The sequence below is a fragment of the Simochromis diagramma genome, unplaced genomic scaffold (assembly GCF_900408965.1).
Source record: "Simochromis diagramma unplaced genomic scaffold, fSimDia1.1 OVJJ01000131.1, whole genome shotgun sequence".
NCBI classification, from domain to species: Eukaryota; Metazoa; Chordata; class Actinopteri; order Cichliformes; family Cichlidae; genus Simochromis; species Simochromis diagramma.
In genome coordinates, this window is record NW_024387200.1 from 12,019,186 (window position 1) to 12,028,736 (window position 9,551).

General features: G+C 44.3%; 1 protein-coding gene across 1 annotated transcript; it reads right to left on the reverse strand.

The window, feature by feature from the left end:
- Positions 1 to 289: 289 nt before the first annotated feature.
- e2f7 (E2F transcription factor 7) lies at positions 290 to 8,902 on the reverse strand. The gene is made up of 13 exons (XM_040050997.1): positions 8,659 to 8,902; positions 8,096 to 8,194; positions 7,328 to 7,636; positions 6,972 to 7,131; positions 6,554 to 6,793; positions 5,790 to 5,945; positions 5,547 to 5,690; positions 5,231 to 5,407; positions 4,979 to 5,063; positions 2,747 to 3,068; positions 2,098 to 2,254; positions 1,445 to 1,812; positions 290 to 875 (listed from the first exon to the last, which is right to left on the reverse strand). Exons 2-13 carry the CDS (start codon positions 8,192 to 8,194, stop codon positions 720 to 722), a joined length of 2,373 nt encoding a protein of 790 aa, XP_039906931.1. The 5' UTR covers positions 8,659 to 8,902; the 3' UTR covers positions 290 to 719.
- Between the last annotated feature and the right edge of the window lie 649 nt (positions 8,903 to 9,551).

Genomic DNA, 9,551 nt, shown 5'->3' on the forward strand with positions numbered 1-9,551 from the left:
TTACAGACCCTGTAATCGACATATTTTCACTAAGATATAAATAGCAACTGGGCTACAACAAAGGGTGAAGAATTAGCAAGGGTGTAACGATTACAAAGCAAAACTCGAAACAGTGATCGAATCATCAGCGATGCCGTGTTGCATGCCCGTTTTCCTGTGCTGTGATACCCATGCAGAGAAGTTAATGCCTGAAGTGTGGCAGTGTGGTGAAAGCTGTAACATTAAAAGACTGTTTCTGGTTATTTGTCCCCTTTAAAATAATATTATTTATTTTATGTATGTATGTATGTATGTATGTATGTATGTATGTATGTAAAGCATAACATGAAATGTGCTTTTGGATAATCGTTACAGCCCTTGTAAATAGGTAGCTTGATCATTCTAGGAGGAAACATAAAATGCAGCTGTGACCGGCTCCCATCACAGGAGGGCACTGTTGCATTGGTAATACTGCCTTACTCTTAAACCTAACCTTGAGGACGTCTCGATAGTTTTGAGTGTCTGATTTCACAGTGTGACACCCCTTTAATAAAACTCAGTCAATTAGCAAAATATGAGACTCTCCAGGATTTACAAGAAAACATTCGATACTCTTGGGAAGTTCTCAATTTATCTTTAGAAACATAGCACCAAAGGTTTAAAACCATATTCTTTGTTTCATTTTCGGTTCACCACCCTCAATTTTTAAGACGGCGCGTTCAACACAAGCTCCCGTCTCTTCAGCTGGTTGGATGGTGGCCAATGTCGAGTCTCCTCTGTGCCGATCCCCTTTTTCGGACAGCTGGCGCAGCACTGACTACACTTCCCAGAGTGCCCGGGGTCTGAAAGAAAGCTTTTGAAGAAGATGCTGGGGTTTCCTTGGGCGTATGTGGAGTCTGTAAAGAGAGACAGAATGCATTTAGGGAACATTTAGACAACCCAACGCATAAACAGCAGCCACTGCCAGCAGTAGATGCAATCTCACTTGCTGAAAGGTCAGTGGAAGTCAGTAGACTGAATATTATCTAAGAAAATGGGTGGGTAGACGTAACTCTACACACTGAAAGTGAGAGTGGGATTAATGCATCATTACAACGTGGTCATTAACTTGTCCTATTGTTTATAACGTCGCGTGAATTTGCTGCCCAGTAACTCTATCAGAGCTAAACCAGCATCACTACACTGGTCTTTGCAGGCAGTAAAGTTCATTCCCATTTAACAAGCTGGAGATTAATCAGTCTTAACTGCTGTGACACAAAGTGTCCAGATGAGTAAATGAGGGTAAACCTTCCACAAAACAGATGCTGCACTTGCTCTCGTGTCAAGCTGTGTTGTGACATTTTCCAGTGCCTGATACGAGAAAGGTCATGTTTCATTATGAAGGCTAATTACATTGATGTATTTTAGGGCAGACAGCTGTGTGTGTGTGTGAGAGCAGGGTTACAGCAGTACAGTCAGTTCTTACCAGTGGTTCTGGCGTGTTGATGCTGATGGTCTGTCGTGGTCTCGAGGGAGAATGTGGCGTGCCAGCTGACGACCTGTAAAGCCCGCTCTGTTCTGGAGTGGACGGCGGTGGAACCGGCACCACACTATACGGCGCCCCCCCCACCATGAAGTGGGCAGGTGACATCATGGCAGGCAGACCAAAGCTCAGTTTTGTGTGAGCATCAGAGCCTTGCTGCTGTAGACTGCCGGCCACCAGGGGGTAATGGGACAGGGCAGCAGATGGTACCAGGACATAGGGCAGTGCCAAGGTGGGAACACTGCTGGGAGGAAGTGCTAGACTGGCTGCTGGTTGTCCAGCTGAGAGCAGGAAGTTGAGGCCGTTTAATCCTAGAAAAGAGGACAGGGGACCGATTAAAGGGTTTGAAGGATTTCTTTTTCTTCTTCTTTTTTTTTTTTTTTACAAAGCAAAGATAAATAAATAAAATTCAGTTCCCAAATCCTGGGAATAAAGTGCTCTGGATTTCCAGCACTGAAAGGACCTGCTGCAGGGAATATTCTCAGTAAAAGAGTGAAAGGGTGCAAATCATAGTGCCCCTCTCTTACAAGCCCTCTACTATCACAGCAAATCATAGTTAACATCTCGTTCTGTGTGCTGCTAAAACAGTGCATTACCTGCATTGTTGGGGACATAAAGGTAGTGCGACGGCTGAGCGTGCTCACTGCTGGTGTTGCCACCTCCACTCTCGCCGATCACCTGCTCTCTGCAGAGGCCTGCTGCTGCACCAGCTTGCGAGCACTCTGCTGTTTCCCTGCAAGCTTCAGCTCGAGTCTGGAAAGAGCAGGAATGACATCTGATGTTACAGCCTTATGATCTGCATTTGTTACAGTCCTTAAAACTCAGACTATAACACGTCTCCCCTTCTAGTAACAAAGTCAAGTCATGTTCCTGGCTTACGGTTTATTTTCTCAGGCAACCTTTTAAAAAGACCAACCTAGCATGTGACACCGAACCATCCAGTTACTTTGATTTTATGTATCCTGATTAACTGCACCAGGTTTTCAAATGATCAATTATCTTATACTCTACTGAGATGAGAAGTCTTTAATTACACCACACAAGACTTTTCCTGATCAGTGAGCATGGCACATTTTCCATTTTCAGTTTAACTGTCTGCGGTGGTGAATTACTAACAGGATTTTCTGACTGTCAGAATTACGGCACCGAACCGAATAATTAGCTCTGAGTTAGTTTTTAACTGGAACAAGAATAGCAATTAGCAGCAGAAATTAAAATCCACATCGCCACAGAATACCATCTCACCTTTTCACATTTCTCTAACGCAGAATTTCCCTTCTTTTTAAGTACCATCTCCTCCTCTCTTTCTTCCTTCTTCCTCTTCGTTGCCTCCAACCTGGGTGAGGTGTGACCTTCAAGCATCTGGTTTGGCGTTTCTGGCGGTCTGTACAGCATGACCACGGAGGGTTGGGACAGGCTGGGCAGGTAGGCCAAGCAATGGGAAGACGGGGAAGCAACAAAGAGGTGCTCCGGGTGGGGGAGTGGTGCCAGAAGGGTAGAGGACGGGGAAAGGGCAGTACTGCTGTTGTGCATGAGCTGAGTCTGCGGTGGTGTGCCGGGTCGGTTGCTGAAAAGGGGGGGGGAAAGAAAAGTAAGTTATATTTCTCCTGCTACTTGTAGACTGAGTTTTTGCCAAGAATCTGATTGAGAAACATTTGTTTATGACTACAAGCATTAGATACTGCAGTGTTCGACTAAAGTGGAACACTGCTTGTCAAGCCTTAGCTTCTAAACATTTTGACCAAATTGTTCCTGATACAGAGGAACCACAGAAAGTTAAGTCACAAATCAGTCTCTTGCACACGTCAGTAGCCCCTATCTATCTCAGATAGCAGGCTTACATGTGCTTCCAAGGATATTTAAAAGTAGAATGGCTCCTTCTCTTGAATCAGTGAGACAGACACGTCTCTCCTTTTAAGATTAGGCTTAAAACTTTCCTTTTAGATAAAGCATATAGTTAAGCTGGATCAGGTAACCCCGAATCCTCCCTTAGTGACCCTGCAATAGGCCTAGGCTGCTGTGGGCTTCCCATGATGCACTGATGTGTATTATGGGAAGCCCATGGGAAGATGTGTTGGTTATGATCAATGTGTTTTGGGTTTTTTTGTCCCATCTTCCTGCCATCACCCTCAAGTGCTCACAGCGGTTGGCTGCCCCTCGCTGGTTCTGCTGGTTTCTTCTTGTTAAAAAGGGAGTTTTTCCTTCCCACTGTCACCGTGAGCTTGCTCAAAGTGGGTTGTCTGACTATTGGGGTTTCTCTCCATTATTGTGAGGTCTTTACCGATATTAAGCGCCTTGAGGCAACTGTTCTGATTTGACGCTATATAAATAAAAGTAACTTAAATTGAAGGTGAAGGCATATTTGTAATGGAGCATGAGCTTTACGCACATGACTAGATATTTGAAGTTAAAATAAGGGTAAAGTGTGCAGGATGCAGACATAACAAGATGAAATAAACTAAGTTTTTTTCTTAAAACTTTGCTCTCACATCAGAACACTTTTTTTTTGTTAAATAGCATAACATTACAGGGTCCTGGCCATAACAAAGCCTCCAGTGGCAATGAGTGAGTAAATGACAAATAAGCAGGTTTCAGCAAACTGTACAAACTGTGCAGTTTTTTAAGCACAAGCTTTATGGTCCTGAATCCTGCTTTCCATGGTTTGAAATGCAGGTAAAAAATTCCTGACCTCATCAAAAGGTTACTGTGTTAGAGCTGGGTCTGTGTGCCCCTACAATATCTCAGCTGAAACGCAGACTTGAAACTGGCCACAGGCATAAACTTCTAGCTCTCATCCTGTGGGCTACCACTGCCCCCGGTGCACTTTTGGCTAACTTCATTTTTAAAATATTCCTCTTCAACACACACTTCCATGTCTTATTATCTTACTCCCCCACAAAACACTTAACAGCCACAGCCTTGAGGCAGCTGTGGTTTGGCCACGAGTAGTTTAGTTAATAATAGGAAACAACATGAACTACTGTGTACTCCATGTATGCCGCCAACTTATACACTCATAGGAGACAAAAACTATTAATGTCCACAGAGTCAGCTCCTGTTACATGTAGCCTTGAGCGAAACACATCAGCCAAATCAAACACTGGCACTGAATGTAAAACATAACGAATAAGAGAAGGTTGCAAAATAGACTCTGTAAGGGAGAGGGCAGCATCTTTTAACCTGACAACAGAGATGACTTTGAATGTGTCATGTATAAAAAACTCAAACAAAAAACTTTTGGTTTAATAGTAACACTTCAGATGGAGAAAGCTGATCTTTGAGATGACCCAATCCCCCCGCCCCCAGTTCCAGTTTAAAATCCTTCATCAACATTACTGATAGTCTGTGCTGGCAAAGGTTAAGAAAAAAAAAGAGCTATGTGTGCTGTAAATTCTTTGGCAGTAAATCTGTGCTGGGAGACTGCCGATAAATCTAAACCAAGTGCATGCAAGTATCTGTGTGTTAGCGTTTACTCACTCAGCATTACTTCCAAACTGCAGCTGACACGCTGCACTGTTGCTTGTAGTCCTTCTGGAATAATCCACAGGCTGGTTTTGCAGGGCTGCAGCATAGAGACAACAAACAGACAGGATATTGAAAAAGCTCTATGCTGTTCCGCAGAGTCAAAGCGCACGACTTGCAGATTTTAAAAGAAGGCTCGGGGACGCTTGGCCGTCTCCCGCCACCCGATTGGAAACAAACAACTCCCCCAAAAATAAAATCTCTTACCGGTTACTTCACGTCTCGGGCTGCTGGGTGCGGAGCTGACCTGCCGCTGGACTGCAACAGATGTTGGCGTGATGCTGAAGGAGGCATGACGTGCCATTTTTGCTTTTCTGAGCTCCTGTCCTGCTAGAGGCTGTGCAGACTCAGATGAAGCGATGGCTGCTACATTCAAAGTGTTTCCTACAGGTAGATGGATGACGACTGATTTAGGGTAAGAGCAATGATGACAAACGCAGTTCTTAGATTGACAAAGGTCTGGACTGTCTTATATTTTCAAGTTACTCTAGCAGAGTTCACTAAAGTCATCTTTAACTCTCACCAGCATTCACAGAGCTGCTGAATTCAACCGGGCCGAGCCACTTGAAGGCCGGCTTTCTGCCCCTCTCCTCTCTGACATGAACCTTCTTTATGAGGCTGAGGCTGGTCAGCACGTTGGCAATATCATACAGACGCCGCACCTTAGCTGGAGATCACACAGACACAGTGTTTAGTTTGGTGAAATACTGTTTCCTGGAATCTATACACGTCACTATACACGTTGCAGCACTTCTGGGTTTCTTACTTTTGTACTTGCTGTGACTTGATGAGTCCTGACTCTCCTCGATGAGGACCTTTGCTGCTGCATCCAGGGTAACAGTCTGAGTTTTGGACACCAGGAAAAGCATGACAAACTTCTGGCTCATGATGCGCAGAGATTTGTCTTTCCTGTTGCTACCAGCTGCAAAGACAAGCAGAAGAAACGGACAGTGTAAAAAGCTACTGCTTTCTTAATTAGCAGTGAAAATCAGCCCACGAAAAACCAGTGAATCGTATGTTTAATTACATTTTATTCATTAATAACAGGCACCAAAACTCCATACAGAAATTCAAAGTACTTGTCAACATAAACTTGTTTCTTCTGTACAACCTCAGTCTGAATGAAAACATTTCAGAGACGTGAAATCAAACCTGAAACCTCAGTACAACTTTTACAAACTAGATCTTTATTAGAATCCAGCCACATTATAAGTCTGCAAACGTACAACCTCTTAATGACAAGCTGTGAGCAGACAGAGGCAGCGTCGCTACGGTAACCAGGCTTGAATCCATTCCTGTGGGTTTAAGGCCTTATTCAGCTTTAGTGTTAAGCATTTGCCCGTGAAAATAAGCCTACACCTAAACTGTTACATGCAGGCAACTGAAGTGATACTTAGTCTAATGAAGACTACGGTTAACGTCTAATCTTTATTTGGAGCCAATATGGAAGAAAAGGCACACTCTCCTTATAGTGTTAATTTTAAACACTCAAAACTCTTCGTCTCCAGTCTTTATTTTTCAGTTTATTACCGCTTCCAGCATCTCCTTCCCCCCCGTCATCCTCTCGGCCCGGTCCGGTCTCCCTGGCCTCGTTGGCCTGCTCCATCTGGAGGTGGTAGCCCTGCTGTCGGCCCTTACGCTGCAGCTCCTCCAGGGTGGCTTCCAGCCGCTGACGACCGTACCAGGTGTAGCTGTTTTTGGCTATCCGCCCCACAATCGTCAGGGACTCCAACACATTCACGATGTCGTAGATCCGCCGCCGTTCCACCCCTGACAGGATTACAGGAACATTTCTCTAAAACGTGTGCACGATTTGAGCAGCAGTCATTCCCAAATTCAATAGCAGTGTTTTCCTGGCCCCATGAAGAGTTTACAGTGAGACTAATTGTAGTCATCTCCTTCCCCTGTGTCCAACTGCTGCTGCTGCTCTCAAATTATTGGTTCTTACCCAGATTGGCTGCCACTTCATCCAGCGAGATCCAGATGGGGCTGTGAAGCGGTGGGTAATCAGGATAAAGGGCAAGGAACTTCTGGCAAAGCAGACCCAGACTTTTCTGCTTTCTGCTCGGCTTTTTCTCTGCATCGTCCTCTTCATCAGCAGCTTCAAACTGGACAGAGATCAATGCCGTTGTCTTTTGGATTAGTCAACCAATCCAACAATCTACAGCTTAAATGACTAGTCTTTAAACAGGACTTCAATAAAATATATTTTTCGGAGAATATTAATTTAAACTACAACACAATAAATCCAATCTGTGTTAAAATGTCCTTTTAAAACAAACAAACAAAAACAAAACACCACACCTGACAAGAATCTTCCACCTCTGGATCCTCCACCACATTATCTGGGCTCGCTGGCTGGTCTTTATCATTCTCTATTGGTCTAAACAGCACCTTTTTCATCTCTCTGTCCCGGATGTCTGGGCTCGCCGCGCTGATCAGCATCTTCAGGTTAGCCGTTGGTGTCCAGGGTTCGGTCAGAGACGTGTGTTTGATGGGGGTAATGTGGGCGAGCTCAGAGGGAGCACCTTTTCTGTTGATCAGCAAAGTAGGAAGGGTGGACTCTGCAGATTTTAGCGGTGTTGATTTTCTCTTCTCTGCACACATGTTCTCCTGTGATGGAGACAGTTATGTGATCAAATTAGTGCAGGTTTGCCTTAATAAAGGCTCAAATATACAGGCTCATACAGAATGAATTGCAAAGGGGTCATTTTTATAGTAAAGAATGATGAAAGAAAAACATGTAATCCTGGTTGAATTTATTCATACCAACTCATCCACTATATAAACACACATCTCCAAAGATCCGAATAAGCCACCCATATGCTGAATCTGAGACCGGAGGCCTGCTCCTGGATCTGGAGGAATCAAGCAACTCACACTGATTTGTACAACCCTCAAGATCTTATTTAGCACTGTAGCCCACAGCCCTTGCTGCTGAAAGCCAAAAGCAATAAGCTCTCACGTGACTGAACACAGCGCTCTGATTGCGCTGATTTCAAAGCTTTCTTTCAGATGAATCTTATAAAACCTGCCTCACCTGATTTAAAGCAGGGTGCCACCTTAGCCTACCTTTTGTTCCCCGCGAGCCCCATCCTCCTCCTCCGGCCCCACCGTTGAACTCTTCCTTGGACTTGAGAGGTCTTTCAGTGCGAGGCATTGAACCTCCATCTGGGAAAAATGCGTTCCAAAGTAAAGACAAATATTGAGAATGGGAATTGTAAAGTTACACTTAAAAGTAAACCCAGATCCGTGGTCAGCTGAATTTGGCGCAAAGAGCATCGGCTAACTAGCCTTCATAAAGCTAACTGCGCTGCTCTTCCTCAACCCTGTAACTTTACAGCTGAAGTACCGCATTAACTTTTTAGCTGACAGTAATAAGTTTACAGCTACAGGTATTAATATACAACGTTAGTAGAATGTTATTTCTAAGTTGCAACACGAGTTGCGGCCGTAAATTATTTTATGCAAATGGGTCCACAGCTTTAGCCGTTGCTGAGCCTGTGAATAGAGGTAAATGCGTTTCTGATGGATATTATTAGTCAGTAAGACTTAGCATTAATTAGTTACCTAGCCAGGGACACTATTATAGCTGTGTTGCAGAAACCCTCCGGAGGGAAATCACCACTCTTTACCTTCGCTGTTGAATGAATGAAATCGTCAAGTGTGGCTCTGCGTCCCCGTTTTACACACTTGTCAGGGCGCCGCTCCTTCAGACCGACATAGCAGTTTATTTCCCTCTTCAGAAAGAAGCAGGCAGTCCTCCTCAAATCCTTTCCTCCGACTCCTGTTCAGCTATACTACTCCTTGGAGAATCCAACATCACCCGCTCAAGCTTGTTTTCTGGCGCTCTCCTACAGCTGGATCACTCAGCCAATCAGCGGTCAGCTGGCTGACTCCGTCATACGGCTCCAGCCACTCAGTGCTATTGTACTCGGGTGCGCGCCTCAGATAATACCAATGAGGGACCGGACGTCCACGCCTCCAGATCTGTGTTGGCGGGGCAACCGGCGCGTTTATGTTCACGAAGATGGTCATAAGAAGATGTCTCACTCTAGTGATTTTATTTTCCTACATGGAACCTGAAGTTCTGGCTGATTAAATTTGAAGGTGTTTAATGTATTCTAAAAGTTTTTGTTAGGTTTTTAATTAAAAGAATTTACACGACTCGAAGCTTAGACAGCGAGTAAATTTGATGGGGAAAGTACAAAAGAACAACAACAACAATAATAATAATAACAATAAAAAGCCCAGCCTTCTCACTACAGTGCGGAAATTCGTGGGTACCCTGTGCTCATGGTTTGCGATTTCTTTAGTAAGTATTTGGTAATACCTAAAATTTATTTAAAATAAAAACTCATTTATTTCAGAGCCTGTTCCTTTTAGGCATACTGTGAGTAGCCGACACGTGAGAGGTCAAGGAGTTACTTCTATAGACGATCTTTGTTTCTCAGCTGAGAAGTTTGGCTTGTCTGCGTCTTCTCCCACGGTCCTAGCAGCGGCAAGTAGAACTTTTTTTGCGCCTACA

Bases quoted from the DNA above. Each gene is read 5' to 3' on its own strand.
- e2f7 (XM_040050997.1), bottom strand. From the start codon at position 8,194: ATGGAGGTTCAATGCCTCGCACTGAAAGACCTCTCAAGTCCAAGGAAG. The intron at 7,132-7,327 runs GTGTGGTGTTTT...ATCTCTGTCCAG, and splicing joins AGGTGGAAGATTCTTGTCAG to TTTGAAGCTGCTGATGAAGA. The intron at 3,069-4,978 runs GTGAGTAAACGC...CCCCCTTTTCAG, and splicing joins CAGTTTGGAAGTAATGCTGA to CAACCGACCCGGCACACCAC.